A 20,402-nucleotide genomic window follows, 5' to 3' on the forward strand; every position below is an offset into this window, starting at 1 on the left:
AGTAGAGAATATATTTACCCAAGCTCATGCCAGAAGGTCGTTATTCAACAACATATTGATATATTTTACATAAGTTAAAGAATGGTCATTAACTTTTCTCAGTTTGCCGGAGATGCCACTTTTTCACTACAAAAGTTTCTCCACTAATTAGCGTGCAATTACTGGGCAGCGGGGAAAAGCGACCGAGTTTATCACACCTTTCTATACAGTGATGCCCGTTCAACCAATGAGAAAAGAGTCAAGTGAAAAGTTTCTTTAGGTTCGAGGCTCCCACCTGTCAATCATGGACTCAACGTCACGCCGTAATTGAAGATTGCTATGACAATAGATTTGTTCAACATTTAAATAAAGACTTTTCTGTTTGAGTCAATCATCTCACGTAATGTGGAGTAAAAGGCTTAAAGAATCGAAAAAGGACTCATTCGCAAAACTAGCTCAGGTGAAGGAACATTCAGTTAAGAAAGTGCTATTTTTGACTATTATAAGAAGTTGAGGAAATATTATCACAGCATTTATATTTAAATAGTGCATTGTTTTACTACAATGGGAAGCGTTGATCTTCATTCACAAGATTTGTTGCGGGAGGCTTACAACCATGTTGGCTTGTACGGGAATAAGGATGAGTCTGATATGCCACAGTACGACGGGAAAGACACGCATTTCACGGAGGATGCGTCGGGTCGCGCTGACGGACACGTAGATTCGTCGGGTGGTGAAGAATCTTACGCTGATGAAAGCGAGAAAGACGGATCGTCGGCTGACGGTGACGAGGAGGGACAGTATGCTACATTGGAGACTGTCGGATCGAAATATCCCGCCGGCAATGAATTCAGAAATGCGACACAGGATGTTAATGTTATAGAATTCAGAGATACAGTTCACGCAATGCCGTATCATTTTCAACCGTTCCCGACGTACTTTCACGGGGACAGTGTCAAACATCCGTATCCAGCGTCTTTGCATCCTGCGTACAAACAAGAAACGTATGATAATGAAGAAGACATCCACGGCGGAGATACTTATAGTTACCCGCCGTATGGATCTTATTCCGCCGGACATAGTGTACAGAAGCCACGAGATGCTCCGTACGGGTACGCCATCCCACCACCCTTACCGACGGCGGCTCAACAGCAGCATGGATGGGGAGCTTACGGCCACCAGGACCCGGCACAATCTTCGCCGACGGGAAAAGCTGGCGTATTTCTATGTAACAGAGAACTGTGGTCGAAGTTTCATAATCATATCACTGAGATGATTGTCACAAAACAAGGCCGGTAAGTGAAATTAAAATTACTCTGTAATAGTTGACAATATATACAGTAATTGTGATTTTGTCTACCTATGATACTTTGTATTTCTGTACCATGGATTCGAGTTACTTTTTTTACCTCATGCCTGATGTAAGTGAGCCCGTGATGACTTTCGCGACTTTCTGTGAAATTACGTATTTTTATTAGACAATTCGACATTCTTCTGACGTTTAGAGGCATGAAGGGGGCAATTAGCCGGATATGCCTCCGTGGTCCACTCGAATGTAGTCCATATCAATATATAGTGCAATTTTCCCGCCTAGTAAAGGCCATTTTCATGCCAGATATAAGCTTTATTTATGCTTGATTGTAAAAAGGAATGTCCGCAGATGATTTTAAGCTACGTTATATGCTTCAAAAGTTGATTGGAAGCTGCCTTGTAAAATGAAAGTGAAAGTAGGTATTTCCTGATGTCTACCTACGCAATATTAACGTTTTCATCACGTGTCTCAGTCACGTGACCATGGTTTCACTGCATTATGGTCAACCCCATATTTTTTGGGTATATTTTGATTGCCTAAAGACAGACCTTCAAGACAAGGGTAGTCTCGCAGGAAGTGAAAGGCTAGAAATCTTGATAAAAATATGTTATAAGTTGTTAATTTTATATAGAAAATAGTAGCGGATGCATTTAATACCTTCATACCTAAAATGAAAAATTCGCACTTCGTGAAAATTGCTTCAACCGATGTAAAACTGGTACTTTCTGATCAGAATTGAGCAATAAGCACCATTTCAAGACTAACATGGCATATTATTTGCATATTTTGGGCAAATCTGAGATTTTTTCGGAAAGTAGGCAAAATTCTGATTTTTAAGGTGCTTCTCCACATTTCAGCTTTGCATCAGCGACACCATTATAGGTAAGAATGACAGAAATCGATTATTTTTCGTGTACTTCCAGCTGTTTCTTGCAAACGAATAATAGAAATAAGATAAGTAAGGCCGTATGATACTATATTTAATGAAAAATTGGCATTATCTATGCCCATTGACACGTTTTTTGCATGTGTGGACTGTCTGTCTGAATGGGGCATAATTCCAACAGTAGCCATTCTTTCAAACTGAAAGTTGGCAAAATTGTTGACAATTGACTAACGTACAATAATTGACTGCAACAGAACGATTTTGAAAACTTTGGTATTTCTTATAGGCATGAAGGGGGCAATTAGCCGGATATGCCTCCGTGGTCCACTCGAATGTAGTCCATATCAATATATAGTGCAATTTTCCCGCCTAGTAAAGGCCATTTTCATGCCAGATATAAGCTTTATTTATGCTTGATTGTAAAAAGGAATGTCCGCAGATGATTTTAAGCTACGTTATATGCTTCAAAAGTTGATTGGAAGCTGCCTTGTAAAATGAAAGTGAAAGTAGGTATTTCCTGATGTCTACCTACGCAATATTAACGTTTTCATCACGTGTCTCAGTCACGTGACCATGGTTTCACTGCATTATGGTCAACCCCATATTTTTTGGGTATATTTTGATTGCCTAAAGACAGACCTTCAAGACAAGGGTAGTCTCGCAGGAAGTGAAAGGCTAGAAATCTTGATAAAAATATGTTATAAGTTGTTAATTTTATATAGAAAATAGTAGCGGATGCATTTAATACCTTCATACCTAAAAGAGAGATGTTTCCCTGAAAACCGAACAACTCCGAAATATCATACGGTGAATACGTAATTTGCAACCTTTCATTACGGTGCTACTAAAAAGTGGTTAATTAGGGTTTTTCAGCAATAGATATATTTGAAACTTAAAAAAATGGTCATTTACACTTATTTATGATCACCGAGTTCTTAACTGCTTAATACGTATCAGATTTTCACTTATGAATATAAGAGTTATTGTATTATATTTGTCAAAGATTTTCATTGTTACATATACATTTTCAGTAGAATTTCAGTAGAAATATAAGTTAGTAAAATTATTATTACCTCCCAGCACATCTTTCTTGCACAAGCAAAATAAAATGAAAAAAGATGAATTTTGAAGAAAATATATTTTTTAAATGCTTTTGTATCAAAAATAGGTAATTAAAAGTTTCACAACAAAAATCTCTATGTAACCAGTCCATTTGTTCCTTAAATATTTTTTTAACAGAAAGCACGAAAACTAAAAAATGTCATAACATGATGCTTACATGTGACTGACAGCCTTGAAAGCTCTGTGTAAAGGGAGGTAATTTGACAACATCTTAAGTTAATAGCGATATTTACTATTAATCTTGAATTTGTTGTAACTCAGTATTTCGAGTCTGTTAGGAAACCCTGCTTTGCGATATACGACAGGTAAAGATTATGGTGACATAATGCCAAGTTTACCTAGAATTTATTAAACAATAGTAATAAAAAAAAACCTGGTCACCTTCTGTGACCCTCTACTACCCAAGGTACCTGCAAGGACCAATACATACATGTCCATATATGTTTTTTTTCTTTACAGACGCATGTTCCCGGTGCTGGAGTTTAGCTTTACGGGCCTCATTCAAACAAAGATGTACAATGTGTATGTAGATATGATCCTGGCAGACAATCATCACTGGAAGTTCCAAAATGGAAAATGGATACCTGTCGGTGACGCTGAACAACTACCAAAAAGTAATACTTTTGAAATTTGCTTGTCTGAAATAGGTTAAACGCCATTTTTTTAAAAATTCTCTGTTTCTGTCATGCTACCCCAAGAAGACGGAACTCGCAATCGCTAAATCAATGTACGTGATCTTCTAATGTATACTTAGGATACGTGACAAAAATGTAATAACAATACTGTACTTTCTAAGGAATGGCAACGTAAACTCATTATTTTTCGTAAAATGCACGTGACCTTCTAACTAAGATACGTGACAAAAATGTAATAACAATACTGTACTTTCTAAGGAATGGCAACGTAAACTCATTATTTTTCGTAAAATGCACGTGACCTAACTAAGATTCGTGACAAAAATGTAATAACAATACTGTACTTTCTAAGGAATGGCAACGTAAGCTCATTATTTTTTGTAAAATGCACGTGACCTTCTAACTAAGATACGTGACAAAAATGTAATAACAATACTGTACTTTCTAAGGAATGGAAACGTAAACTCATTATTTTTCGTAAAATGCACGTGACCTTCTCACTAGGATACGTGGCAAAAATGTAAAAACAAATCGGTACATTCTAAGGAACGGCAGCGTTAACTCATTATTTTTACTCTTTGCTATCACGAACATAATTTTGACGTTTTCAAGAGCTTCCCGGACTAACAATTTGTATGGTAAACTATTTCAGATGTTATGTACAATGATGGACACATATTTTTGTTTAGACTTTATATAATTTTTTTCTGAATAGTACAGTTTTGAGCCACTTGCTCCTTACCATGTAGATGAGTTCTGTAAGAGGTAAAATTATTTCATTTGAGAAAGAACTCCGCCGGGTTAATTTCTGTAAGGACAGTGATACTACCCGAAACTAAAATAAGAGGTAAGGTGTTTCGTTCGGCATCTGTTATAGGATTGGCCTTTACCCCCCCCCCCCCCCCCCCCCCCCCACCCCCCCCAATGCTCGGACTAAAACGTTTTGCTCTTCATATCTAATTCAAGTAGGGAAGTTGACAGTTACTTGCGTTTAGAACCGGGTCATGATTCAAGAACACTGGTTAGGTTAATCGGCCACCCTTACATTTAATTCAACACTTTTGACAAAAATCGCACTAACCCCACTACCCCACTCTACCCCCACACACACTTCAAAAACAATAAGAAATTTGTCATTATTTGCAGCTGGAAGAATTTACCTCCACCCTGACTCGCCCAACACCGGCGCTCATTGGATGAAGCAGGACATCATATTCAACAAGCTAAAACTGACAAACAACAAGAGTAATTCTGGAGGACATGTAAGTTTATTTTCTCCATTCAAAGTTCTGTAGTGCTTTCACTTTTATGTGCTATTAGAATACGGTATTGATTCTAATGTATAAGGTCCTTAATCATTATACTCACTGAACTCCGACGTAGTGGTCTCAGAACGGAAAATTCAATGAATATAGATAGGTAAGCCGGTAAGGCAGGTATATGAAACGCTGATAGTGATGGATATGTCATAATACATGTATCAAACTAGGTCTCAGCGCACTTTCATCAAATAGAATCTACAAATTCAAAAGAAGTGTATTTATTTTAAGTTTACCACATCCGATGTTATATACATCCCAAAATGTAAATAGCCAACAAATTATCATATGTGACATCAGATGTTAGAAAAGGTACATTCTAGCATAAAGCTGCCGTTTTGTTACTTTTCGGGAGTGTTTTAACAGGAGAGAAAACGTGTCTCGCGCTCGCGTGCTGTTAAAACACTCCATGACAAAGCGTAAACGTATTCGATGCCTAGAGCGGTCTTCTGCGCATGTCCGGAAGTGATTATCACTTCGAGGCACGGCGGCAAAAATACGAAAATTATTACATGTCCGCACGCATTAAGCGATAATATGAATAATATACTGACTAAAGGTTAGGGTTAGTATTACCATGGTTACAAAATATATACATTTAAGATAATTTTAGTTCAGATTGCTTGAATCAGGTATATATATAGGCTGAGTCTGTAATTTATACAGGCGCTCCAGGTCTGCAGTAAGTCACGGTCAAATGCATTACGGCCACCTAAAAAAGAAATGACGACAGCATAAAAAATAGCTCAGACATTCCCACGCATTTCACGGAAATTTAATGACGTTGAGTGTATTCATTTTATAAGTTTTTACGCCTTTAATGCTAGAATAGAGTTAGCGCATGTTCATTTTGTGTTTTAACATCTTTAGAATCCCCTGGGATACAAACCAATCTTTCAGGATTCTGCAGAAGTTACAACATGAAAGAAACAAAACATGCGTTATCCCTACATAATCTCCTTTTAAAATCCTAGAATGTTATAGGAGGTAAAACAAGGAAGTATGTGGGGTCAGGGTAACAAATGTTAGGATTCGGCTATCGCCTCGTCCCACATTTATCATTTTGAATGTCATATAAGCATTTAAGGGCAATTACTTAACTGCTTCAACTTTTTAGCAAAATGATTGCCTCCCTTGTATTCATATAGTAGTGACGTCACTATTCAATGTGTACAGAGGCGATTACCGCGCTAAAGATAAAACAGTTAAATTAAACATTTTTATTTACTAAATTTTGTTCGGTATAATAAAATATGTATCATATGGCAGCGCATGTGACATTGATATTGTCAACCCTCGAAACAGAATGTCACCACCTGATTTTCGCCTCGGGTGACATTCTGCCCTCGGGTTGACAATATCAGTGTCACACATGCTGCCATATGATATTTATATAATAACGCACTTTTTGTCACCACGTGACAAAGGTTCTGTACATTAAGAATTGTAAATGGAACGGAGTTTATCGACAGTACAATTGAGTTTACAAATGCTATATTGTAATATATGAAGAAAATTTAATGAAAAACTTTGTGGGAATATTACTTTTTACAGAGTATAAAAGACGTTAATAAATTCTCTCACCTTCCATTATCACCTTTACTTTTCATTTACCCGAGTCAGGTATTTTATAGAATAAATAAAAAAAGTAACAAACAGTCTTACTGTTATTTTATTTCATATCATAATAACAATGTGAAAAAGATTAATTTCTTTCAGTTAAAAATTCACCGAATGAAAACAGTTAAAATAACAACACCCATTATAGTCAAAAGCAAACATTCGGTTTCTATTAACCTGTAAAGTTTAAGTTTTATCATTGCAGTGTCGACCAGATTGTCGTTGGTCGGATGCAGTGCCCGTAGTATGCTGGAAAAAAATCACGATTTAGCACAATGAACTGATATATTCCGAATATCTGCTTTCATCTTTCAGATCGTAGTCAACTCAATGCACAAGTACCAGCCTCGGATCAACGTAATCGAAGTAGGGCCATGTAAAACTGGGGACCCGAAAACACTACAGACGCACTTCTTCCCAGAAACCCAGTTCATCACTGTGACAGCTTACCAGAACACTGATGTAAATATTCTAACTAGATAATAACCGTAGCTGAAGCATTTTAAGCTCGACTATATGAAGTATATGGAGAGCTATCTTGATCGGCCCGGAGTCGCCGTCCGCACCTTGATTAAAGTTTTGATGCACTTTCTCATTATCTCTGTTATTACTTGACGGATTTCCTCCAAACTTTAGTTATTGCATTGTCATTATATGACACAAGGGCGATAACTCTGGCACCAGTATCATGAATTATGTCCCTTTTTACTTTAAACTTTGATGCACTTTCACTCAGTCTCGACATGTTATTACTAGATGGATTCGATTCAAACTTTAAAAAGTTATTCCTATGCATCACCTACATCATATGATACAAGGGCAGTAACTCTGGCACCAAAATGTCACTAATTATATCCCTTTTTTACTTAGAATGCCTTTTGAATTCTGATGCACTTTCACTTTATCTCTGTTATTTCTGACTGGGTTTGATTCAAACTTCCACAATATCATCCAAATCATATGGCACAAAGTTCATAGCTTCAGCTAATATATTTCATAAATTATGCTCCCTTCTTACTTAGAATTTGTTGTTAAAGTCGTGATGCACATTCATTTAATAATCTACGTTATTACTAAATGGATTTGAAGTTATTCCATCGTATGATACAAGGTAAATTACTCTGGCAGAAGCATACCATGAATTATGTCCCTTTTAAACTTGGGAATTGATACACTTTCAATCTATCTCTGTTATAACTCGTATTACCGAGGTTTGACGCAAGCTAAAGCTAGCTACTGTCTCCTTTGACAGCACTTGTTTTATTTTACCTTAATATTTAAAACTTGAACAAAACCCGATTTCTCCTCCCATGAGAGCCTCTGATTACTTGTGGTCAAGGTCACTGATTTTGGATTACATTCCTGTCTGCATGTTTTTCACGTGATGCCCCACGGTTCTAACATTAACGCTAGAAAGTCACCATACAACCTAACTTGTATCGATGTAACTTAAAATCTATGAGGCAGTGTGGAGTTAACATTTTTTTTACCTGTAACAAACTGGAGAGTCGCCATATAACCTTAGTTACAACTCGTTTAAATGGGTCAACCGTGTTGTTGTACTTATGAAATAGACTGGCCCGGTTTATAGGTTGGTCAGGGCTACGGATATGTATTGTATAGTAGTCGCAACTTGACCGCGATGGTTGACCTTAGGCCGATTATTCATATCGATTATTTCATTATACACTGACGAGATAAAGAAACGCCTCATTCAAACTCGGTATACAATTTTTCGTTAACCGTGATTCAAAATTAGAAAAGAACAATTCCATTCGCAAATTAGATGCTTTACAAGAATTTATGGTCAATAAGAAATCATTTCATTGTCGCATTAAGCTTAAATCTTGAATTTTAATAGACCGGTCGGAGAAATTGCATTAGAAAAATCAGTAGCGCGTGTGGCCACCTCTGCTAGCAACCACAGCAGCAAGGCGACGCCTCATAGAGCCGCACCAGCTGCGTAACAGATACCGTTGGATTCTGGCCCACTCCTGGTGCAGCGCTGCTACCAGTTCCCGGACGTTTGCTGGCTGGGGTTGACGTTGGCGTAACCGCCGTCCGAGATAATCCTACGCGTGTTCAATCGGATTGCAGTCCGGTGAACACGCCGGCCAAGGTAAAACATTAATGTTTCTAGCCTGTAGAAAGTCCCTGGTGACGCGTGCAACGTGAGGTCGCGCGTTGTCGTGCTGATAGACTAATCCTTGACGTTGACGGAATAAAGGGACAACTACATGACGTAATATCTGGTCGATGTAACGCCTGGCTGTGAGATTACCTTGGCAAACGACGAAATGGGACTTAAACCTATGGTTGATTGCTGCCCACACCATTACTCCACCTCCACCGTAACGATTGTGCTCCAAAACGCAATTGTTTGCGTAGCGTTCATGGCGTCGTCTATAGACACGGATACGTCCGTCGGCGTTCCACAAGTTGAAATGCGACTCGTCACTGAACACTACGTTCTGCCAACGCTGGTTGCGGGCCCAAATAAGACGTTGGTGACGGTGGCGTAACGTTAGAATTAGACCGCGGTAGGGCCTACGACAGGTAATTCCGCGTTCTCTGAGTCGATTACTCACTGTATGTCGACTAATTGGACGTCCACGGTTACCTACAACTATACGTGACGTAGATTGCGCCGTCACAAATCTGTCACGTAAATGACGTTGACGTATATAATTATCCTGTCGTATTGACGTTACACGCGGTCTACCTGAACGTGGTCTATCGATAGACGTTCCCGTGTCTCTAACACGTCGAATAAGACGCACAATTGTCGAACGAGAGACGTTAAAACGTCTAGCAACTTGTTCCTGCGTTCGCCCACATTCAAGCATAGCCAAAACCTGAGTCCTCTCTTCAGAATTCAGCCTCGGCATTACGAAAACTAATGTTTTTTTCAGAGAATAGCTGAAAATATGGTTGTGTGTCGTATTACACATGTACATGTGCAAAAATCGTTCAATCAAACCACATGGTTTACATGCACGGACTGCACGAGGAAATCATGACCAGGTACATGAAGTGAACAAATGGCTGAATGATATCGCGCGAGTTTTTGTTCACTGTGTTTGTCGGTCAGAGTACATGTAGATTTACTACATTTCACAACAATTAAAAGCGTTAGGAAAAAAATAACGCCACATTTCAATGAGGCGTTTCTTTATCTCGTCAGTATAGAAATCAAGGGTGCTTAGGGCAGCCGTGTATATTTATATGGAATTAGTTTGTATACAGTGCGGTATCAAAGTATATATACTTACATTTGATCAGTTAAAACTTTCCAATACACTAATTTATATTTACACAAATTTATATTTCCCTTTTCTCGTGCATCTCGTGTTTTACGTACATTCCTTTTCAATAATAGGTTGTGCCTTATTATATATTGTAATACAAAGGTCAACCATCGGTGTCAAGTTGCGTCAACTATATTTTGCCATAAAATGCTTCTTCCCCTTCCGTTTACAAACACGTTTGTTTATTTTATGGACTGTACATAAAAACTAAACAAAAATATGTATTTGTTTCTTTCAGATTACGCAGCTGAAAATTGACCACAATCCGTTCGCTAAAGGATTCAGGGATACACAAGATGGGTAAGTTAAACAACCAGGGATGTACTAGTAGAACTGATCAATACACACATTCGTCTTGTGCATATTTTATCAATATATACCTACTTCTAAGGAAAACCTGTAAGACCAATTTTAAGACGTAAATATTAGGATGTTTACAGATTCCGCTTTTATTACATTGTAACGTTAAAATAAATTGTTTCTAAAACTGTCGCATTTAATGTACAATATATTGTTCCCCCTCTTTTTTTGCAAAACAGAAACACAGATAATGGTTACCAGGATTAATCACGACTTGTTTATTTGCCACGAAAGTTGTGTATAGAAACAAATGGTCGTTATATGATTCAAAGGATAGAAATCCACTGCTTGAATAGATAAAATGATATCCACAATTTCAACTTCATTTGCAGGAATGTACATGCAGGTAGGATGCTTCCAGGCGGCTACCCCCAAATCAGTCTGACGCCCCAGGATATGGGATTCAACGGCCCACCCCCATACGGCAAGAGCTTCGCTTCCGGTGAACACATGGTAAAATTAGAGAGCGATTGTTCAACAACACAGGGATATTATCCAAATGGCGGGTATCCGACTTCTGAACCACATAGAAGTGTACCGTTCTTTTCCCCGCCGAATTACCCAGCCCCGACTTATTCTACTACGGGTAATATTTCATCCAGCAATTTTGAGCCTCATGGAGGTTTACCTCCACCACCACCTGCTTACGACCAGTTCCGGATAGCGCCACCAGTGCCTTCTGATACGCATGCGCAAGAGTTTTGGGGAGAAGAAGAACATTCCGACGAGCAGTACGAAGTCGAGCCACCAACGAAAAGAATGAGGTATTCCGGGGATGACTATGGTGCAGAATCTGCTTGAAGTAGGATCTGAAAACTTTCTTGCCTTATTTTATTGATTTGATTAAACTGAAACTTGGCAAAAAATACCTCTACGGTTGATCATTGTTTGATTTCACATTTTTCGTTTTTTTAATGGTACAGATTCCACCTTTTCTGATAAAATGCAGCGACACTATGGTACAATATTTGACGCAATGCGATTTATAACTGTAAAGTAGTAGTATTAGAAGTCATTTGTTTCAGTAAAATGCGCTCGCGCTTATCCAACTATTCCTTACTGAGTAGTCAAAATTTCAAAAATCATCAAAATTTTATTAACAGATTATGTGAATGTAACATTAACAGATGAAAACGTATCTGAAACATCAAAAATAAATAAATATATATATATTTTTGTTTTTAAGTCATAAAATCTAGTCCAACTATTTAGGTTACAGACTGTTTTCTTTGACTAAGACTTTAATCAAAGACTAAACGAATCTTTTTTTAATTAGTACTACCTTAACATTGACCTTTTATTTTCGATTAAACACATCAAACATCATTTAAAATTGAGAAAAAAAAAACAACAACATTTTTAGTATATAGCGTCTCGTTCTAGTCAATCTACATTTATATAAGTGCATGTGTGATGTATATAGTGAAGAGTTGTGATATATTTAAGAAATCATTCTATTCATTTACATCCTTCATTTTCGTCCATTTTCTCATTTTGTTTATATAGGTGCAGCTACATGATATTGCAACTTAAGTCGTAAAAAGCATATTTTAGTGTTTTCGCCTTGTACAATAACGAATATGCAATGTTTGATTCACCTAGTTAATAACAGCCTTTCTTTATGCTTCATTTTTCAGTACTTCCCAATAGCAAAAATGCGTATACATTTTAGCTCGTCTGTTTTTTTTAAAAAATCAACAAGGCATTGTCGTCACTTGATCGTCGGCGTCGGCGTTGGTTAAATTTTTTGTTTAGGTCCACCTTTTCTAAAAACCTACAGTTAAGAGCTACAGTTTTGAAACTTTGCACACTTATTTATCATCATTAGATGACTGTATAGGCCAAGAATCATAACTCTGATGTGCATTTTGTCAGAATTATGGCCTTTTTTATACTTAGAAAATTTGAGTTTTCTCAAAAACTATAAGAACTACAGCTTTGAAACTTTGCACACTTGTTAATCATTATTACATGACTATGCAGGCCAAGAGTAATAACTCTAACCTGCATTTTGTCAGAATTATGTCCCTTTTTGTACTTATAAATTCTAAACTGTAACTCTTTTCTTACATACTGTCCAACACTTGCAGACGAGCGATGGCACCCGTAGACGGTGCTCTTGTGCTCTTGTTGTATTTTTCCTAAAACTTTCAAAAAGATGGCATATCTTTTCACTTTTTGTGTCCAATTATTTTTGGATTCGTATAAAACTGTCACTCATGTCAATGGTAATTATCTCCGCAAAACTCGAGATCGACTTGTTTTATAATCCAACATGATAGCTCACACATTAATGTATTTAATCTCAGGATCGGTTAGAGCTTTTCTGTTATAATTTTTTTATAATTGGACAATTTGAATACTACAACGTGCGATGCACTCTATTTTTAAAAAATGACATTTTTCCGTTACATAAGTCATTTCGGAGGAGCTGATGATGTCTCTAATGAAAATCCATATACGTTTACAGAGAACTTTAGTTGCACTATTATGTAATTTTGCCCAATATTTCCTCATACTTTTACTAAAGCATTATTTTTATGTATATCATACAGGTGACCTTCCAAACTTACATTATTAGCTCGATTATTCTTAGAATAGATTGAGCTATTTGAATAGGTAGAGCTAGTTGACTCTGACTCGTCTGTCGGCGCCGGCGCCGGCGTCCTGATTCTGTTAAGAATTTGTCTGTAAGCTGGTATCTCAGTAACCACTTGTGGGAATGGATTAAAACTTCACGCACTTATTCACTGTGGTAATCTGTCTTACATTGCACAGCTTCTATAACTCTATTTTGCTTTCATACAAAATTGTGCCCCCTTTTCGATTTTATTTTCATTCAATTGACGAGGCTGTTGAATAGTCAAGCGTGACTGTCCTCCGACAGCTCTTGGTTTATACATGTTGTACCAGGGAGAAGTTTCAATTATATTATGTTCGAACTTGTTTTCTTCTTTATCATACACTTTAATATAGATTTATACTTGTTCTTTATCATAAATTTAGATTTGTTCATTATCATAAATTAAGACCTATTCTTTATCATACTCTTTATCATAGATTTATACTTGTTTTTAGCTCATCTGATTTTTTAAAAAAAAATGATGAGTTATTGTCATCACTTGAGCGGTTGTCGGCGTCGGCGTCGGCGTCGGTGTCGGCGTCGGCGTCGGCGTCGGCGTTGCCTGGTTAAGTTTTATGTTTAGGTCAGCTTTTCTCCTAAACTATCAAAGCTATTGCTTTGAAAGTTGGAATACTTGTTCACCATCATAAGCTGACCCTGTATAGCAAGAAACATAACTCCATCTTGCTTTTTGCAAGATTTATGGCCCCTTTTGTACTTAGAAAATATCAGATTTCTTGGTTAAGTTTTATGTTTAGGTCAACTTTTCTCCTAAACTATCAAAGCTATTGCTTTGAAACTTGGAATACTTGTTTACCATCATAAGCAGACCCTGTACATCAAGAAACATAACTCCATCTTGCTTTTTGCAAGAATTATTGCCCCTTTTGGACTTAGAAAATCAGTTTTCTTGGTTAAGTTTTATGTTTAGGTCAGCTTTTATCCTAAACTATCAAAGCTTTTGCTTTAAAACTTGCAACACTTGTTCACCATCATAAGCTGACCCTGTACATCAAGAAACATAACTCCATCCTGCTTTTTGCAAGATTGATGGCCCCTTTTGGACTTAGAAAATATCAGATTTCTTGGTTAAGTTTTATGTTTAGGTGAACTTTTTCTCTTAAACTATCAAAGCTATTGCTTTGAAACTTGCAACACTTGTTCACCATCATAAGCTGACCCTGTACAGCAAGCAACATAACTCCATCCTGCTTTTTGCAATAATTATTGCCCCTTTTGGACTTAGAAAATCATTTTCTTGGTTGAGTATTATGTTTAAGTATACTTTTCTCATAAACTATCAAAGCTATTGCTTTAAAACTTGCAACAGTTTTTCACCATCATAAGTGGACACTGTAAATCAAGAAACATAACTCTATCCTGCTTTTTGCAAGAATGATGGCCCTTTTTAGACTTAGAAAATCATGGGTAGGACAATATTTCTATTATACAAAAAAAAATCAGATGAGCGTCAGCACCCGCAAGGCGGTGCTCTTGTTTTTTTTATCATAAATTAAGACTTGTTCTTTATAATAAATTTAGACTTGTTCTTTATTATAAGTTTAGACTTAGATTTCGAAGGTATTTTTCTCATTTGCTATCATTTTTCTTGTAATTAACCGATTCTAGTGACAATTTGCATCAGTATTAAGTAGTTCCACGTCGTAGTTTTGCTAAAATTGTCGGTATCATAAAAGACTATAGCAAAGGAAAAACACTGAAATAACTCCCAAAAACTTAAATTTCTGATTAAGGAAATTGTTGAATATGTATTTTCTTTCGATTTATTTGATAAGATTGATGTCAAGAAGAACTTCCATGATACAGTTTGATATGCTGTATTCTCAAAATAAACCTCGTGTCAGCTATATATGTTGCAAAAACTAGATTTTGTACTTCCATTACGAACACAACATCATGATATGAAACTAAGTGTATGCTAAAGAATACTCCCCATCCCCACTTTGATACGAGCCAACACTTTTCTTTATTTGACAGAACAATATCTATTAATTGCATTTTTTCTCTGCAAGTATATTTTGAGGGTTTTAAAGAAAAAGAGTTTCCTTCATGAAATTTTCAATGCGAGTTTTATTTTTTTTAGACCGTTTAAAAATGGTACGACTGTCCAATCCGAGTTTCCTTTCATTTACTCTGTACTTTCATACTAATGCAATCAAAGGTGCCAAGTTTGATTTTGATAATTACACTGTATCCTATGTTAAAGGTATGCAAGACAGTATATAATTCTCATCATTTTATATAAATGTATATACGATTTTGCCATTGTATATCATAGTAAAGCAAAGGTGCTTAACTCTTTTGAACTTTTGTCCAAGCTCAAAGTAGAAGGTATTGTCAAAACATTGTTGAAAATGATATAATTTGAAAAGTATTATAATGCTTTTAAATTTTTCAATGCTCATTGAGCTACTTTAAAAAGTTATAAATTGGATAATATATTATGATAAACTACATGTATTACGAATTATTTGATATGTATATGATTCTGTGACGAGTCATTATCTGTCAGTGACAAAAAAAAACTTCTGTTACATTGATGAAAGGTGTCCTTCTGTGATAGATCTAGCCCAGGAATAGCACAGGTATTTTTACTGCAGATTGTTTGCTTTCAAATCTTTTAAAAGCAACAGTCTTTAGTTAAAACGTCTCGTGTTATTTCGCGGGATGGCTTATGGAAGTACATGTATTCTGATACTTAGTTGTCGTTCTTGTACTTCCGGTCCATAACATCTGTCAAAGAAGCAGAAGGATATTGGACAAGATGTAGGGCATGTAACTATAGATACGTTAAATTTATATTTGGTTTAGTGACATTTTTATGAACTCATTCATATTTGTGTTTCAAAATTACAAACTGAATATAACTTTGATAAAAGCATTTGTTTGGAATGAAAACCTGCCTTTAATGGACTGTTTAAAATTTTGAAGTGCACGCAAAATATACTTTTATAATATTTTGACTTGTAAACATTTCAAACATACATTGAAAACAAGAAATAGGTATCATTGTCATAATGTTTCATCACCATTATCACTTTTTCATGTTTGCTCACTTAGAATAAGTGTGGTTTTATAGTTTTGTTGTTTTATCATATCAACTGACTATATTTGTGTTAATTTGAAGTACAGGTGCTCGGAATAATGATTCGAAGAAAATTTGTCTGAAAAAAGGTTACGAAAAATGTGTTCTCAGAAAATTATGTCAAAAACGGGGCTAATATAGGGCGCTAATGCCTCTCAACACATACGGGTAACACGAGGAATTGTTGGATGACGAGTCTAGTATCGGTTTGAAGTCTGAATACATGTCACGGTATTGTGAGTTTTGTAACAGTTGGAACGAGGTTTATAATGTTGCGGCTTTCCTGTCAAGTTTTGCAAAATAGTATTTTGTGACATTTAATTGCTAAAGTCCAAGTAACAGAACTCTCAATCTTTTACATGAGTTCCAAAGTAAATTTGTAGTCTTTTATTTATTAACCTTTTTGTATGATATGAATTATTCTAGGACATCAAACCGATACTTTACCAGTCGTTCAACCATTTATTAACCCTTATCATGCTGGGCACGACTGATTCTGCCTTTGCGACCAGTGCAGCTGCGCATCCGTGCAGTCTGATCATAACCTGCACTGTCCGTCATTCAGTCAGTATCTTTTTGGTACGCATCCCTTTCAAAAGTTAATGGTACTTTCCAAATTGATGGACAAGTTCATTATTAAAAATTAAGCAGGATAGGGGTTAAGAAGTATGATGGGAACATACTGATACAAGCGTGCCTATGGAAGTGTTGCTGTAAGTTTGAAAGATCGTTTGTTCAACGCTATTCTTCTATGCTGAAGATCAATGGTATTCTTGAGTATATATTTTTGTATATGTTATATGTTTACAAGGAAGTTAAGTTACAAGTGGAATTGGTTTTTCATGACATGAAAATACGAGGGTACTGTATAAAGCACTGCGGGTCCTTTTCTTTGAATATTAAGGATAAATGTACGGTAAATTGTTCGTAAGCGGATGGGATTGGTTCCTGATTTTAAATCAAGATGTGTATTTTACACATTTTATATGTCACATTGAAAAGGAAAGCATTTATTTTTATTGTTTGAATTTTTCAGAAAACGTGCTGTGTAGTATTTTTTATTTTCCTTCAACATTCCTGGACCCGTAACCACCAAAGTTTTGGGTTCGTATCGAGTTAGATAGGAAACTGGAAAATCAGTTTTCAGTTAGCTGTGCGTGTGCTGTTAGTGCACCGATTGTGCCAAACTTTTGCCGATATTATATCAAATATTCAAGATAATCACTAAACACAAAGCTTTATTCTGAAGAACATGAATAAATTTCCAACTGTGATAAGATATGGAATTTAAACATAGCATAGCATATGGCTAATGAAAGTTGTTAAATAATTATGTAGTTTACAATGATGACATATTTCTGGTGACTATGAACACTTGCAGTGTATACAGGCATATGTAAGAATGCGCTATTGCTATACCAGTAGAATCCATGAATTAACGACATGATTACAAACATTGAAATTTATTTATAAGCCAAGTTTAGTGGAATCAATACAACAGTAACGAAAGATGTGCACTGGGAAAAAAACAATACTAATTTGAAATAGAAAACTTGATGGTCACGGGTCCCTATTTGACATGCTGCATATGTGAATATATATTGTACAAGTCTGGTGCATTTTAAATATTTCTGATCATACATTCGCAGTATATACATAGTATGGCTTGATTAAGTTGTATTTTATGTTTGTTTTGTGAATTAAAGTGCAATAAAATGTATGACAAATTATTATGTCTCTGTTTATCTTTCCAATTTTCTGTCTAGCAGCTCCATCTTCTCTCATTTGCTCCGTAACTAAAACTTATTTCGAATCAAATCTCAGTAAGTTATTACCAAAAAGATCTTCATAGTTTTAAACACAGTTTTACAGAATCATTTCCGCTTCAATATCATCAAGAAAACTAAAGTGTTAGCATAAAAGTAGATGTAGCCTGTATGCGATCCCGTAATGGACCACAGGGATAAGCGGAAAAATCTCTACAGTGTTGGCCAATTTTAGCTCATCTGTGTGCTATTGTGATCATCCTTTGCCCATCATCGTGTGAAGTATCACATGTTTCACAGTCTTAATGAAACTTGGTCAAAATGTTAACCGTTACAAATTCTCGATACTTGGCAATCGAATGTCAAACACTTAAATCACTATGTCAAATCTTTAATAAATCCTAAAGATTATACTTCAAAGCGATCTACATGAAACTTGTCTTGGTGAACTCTACGCCAGGTTTTAAGTTCGGTTATCTGGTAACTATGTCAAATTATAGAATAGCCTTGTTAACACACTAGAGGAAACAATTCAATTTTGTATAAACAAACTTGGTCAGAATGTTTGTCGTCAACTTTGAAACTTGATTATCAGAAGTCAAAGACAAGGTCACTGGGTCAGTTTCTATTAAAAACTTTGTTTACACTGTAGAGGCCACATTTTATGCCCCTTCGAAGGAGGGTATATTGTTTTGTTGATGGCGGTCAGTCGGTCCGTAGACCAATCGGTTTCCGGATGATAACTAAAGAACGCTTGGGCCTAGGATCATGAAAGTTGATAGATAGGTTGGTCATGACCAGCAAATTGGTTTTGATATCAGTAGGTCAATGGTCAAGGTCACAGTGACCCGGAACAGTTAAACGGTTTCCGGACTATTACTTGAGAACGCTTGGGCCTAGAATCACGAAACTTATCATGACAAGCAGATGACCACTATTTATTTTGAGATTAGTAGGTCAAAGATCAAGGTCACAGTGACCCGGAACTGTAAAACCGTTTCCGGACGATAACTTGAGAACGCTTGGGCCTAGGATCGGAGGTTGATCATGACCAACAGAAGACCCCTATTGATTTTAATGTCAGTAGGTCAAAGGTCAAGGTCACAATGACCCAGAATAGTAGAACTTTTTTTGACAACTAACTAGAGAATGCTTTGGTCTAAGATCACATTTGATACGGAGGTCACTTATGACTGATAAATGACCCATAGTTATTGATTTGAGGTCAGTACGTCAAGTGACCAAATACTTTTTGTTCCGTGTGTAGTTACTGAATGCATCAAGGGGGCATTTCGTGTTCTAAGAGCTCCTGTCATACTGATCTTAGGAATGCTTAACTAGATATAATTTACTTTAATTATGAACCTGGGTCATCTTAGCTTATAAACTACGTCACTAGGTCAAATCATGGAGAAAACTTTGTTCTCCTTCCACAGACTCTACATTTTCTACTTGATCTACAAGAAATTTAGTCTGAATATTTGTCTGTCATGATATACCTCCTTAATTATAGATTTAACTTGTGGATCTTTAATAAGCAAGAGGGGCTTGAATATAAATATGACAAGTGTGTCAATATTTACCCCAGTTGCAATAACACTAGGAATATTTTTACGGTTTTTGCTATGTTATATCATTTGAAATGCACATATCTACCAATCCTTCACCCGCCTGCTTAGCCCAATAGGGAGAGCGCAGTCCTCCACCTCTGATTCATGTGGGAAACTTGGCAGCTACTTGCTTACTTGCAGAGAACAGGTTTGTACTGGTACAGAAACCAGGAACACTGATTAGGTTAACTGCCGCAATACTGTTGAAAAACGGCGTTAAACCCAAAACAAACAAACAAAACCAATGTTTCTAGAGTTTGCTACAATAACAGTTCTCACCGTACTTGTTTCTAATAAACATTTTTTTGACGTCACATAATTTTTTTTGTGCAAAAGGGCTATGTATGAATGTAGGTTTCGACTGATTTTTCTGGCACAGGGCTGATTTTAATCCAGAAAAAGAAATAAAATCTAGCTCGAATTTCTGCTTAAACAGACCGTAAAGACGAAGAAGCGGGAAAGAAAATTTATTTTGAAGTGGTAAAGATACTTCTTTGAAAGAAAAGCTCTGTTCTCTGTATAATATTAGAGTTTGACTTGAAAACATTGTACATTATATAATAATAATAATAATAATAATAATAATAATAGTAATAATAATAATAACAATAATAATAATAATAATGATTATACACATTAAATGGATATTCATTCCTTCTATATATCCTATATGATTTTTGCCATGATATACAGCCAGCAATATGAATACTGGTACTCGTAAATATTAAAACATGCGTTTTGTGTGTTTTACGTATA

At 36.1% G+C, this 20,402-nt stretch overlaps 1 protein-coding gene across 1 annotated transcript; it reads left to right on the top strand.

Moving 5' to 3' along the window:
• The first annotated feature begins 445 nt into the window (after positions 1-445).
• Positions 446-18,003, top strand: LOC123540979 (T-box transcription factor T-like). Its single transcript, XM_045326322.2, has 6 exons — positions 446-1,274; positions 3,759-3,913; positions 5,081-5,196; positions 7,189-7,335; positions 10,420-10,481; positions 10,874-18,003. The coding sequence occupies exons 1-6, from the start codon at positions 544-546 to the stop codon at positions 11,340-11,342; spliced, it is 1,680 nt and encodes a 559-aa protein (XP_045182257.2). The 5' UTR covers positions 446-543; the 3' UTR covers positions 11,343-18,003.
• The last annotated feature ends 2,399 nt before the right edge of the window (positions 18,004-20,402 follow it).

This window comes from Mercenaria mercenaria, chromosome 16, assembly GCF_021730395.1.
Source record: "Mercenaria mercenaria strain notata chromosome 16, MADL_Memer_1, whole genome shotgun sequence".
NCBI classification, from domain to species: domain Eukaryota; kingdom Metazoa; phylum Mollusca; class Bivalvia; order Venerida; family Veneridae; genus Mercenaria; species Mercenaria mercenaria.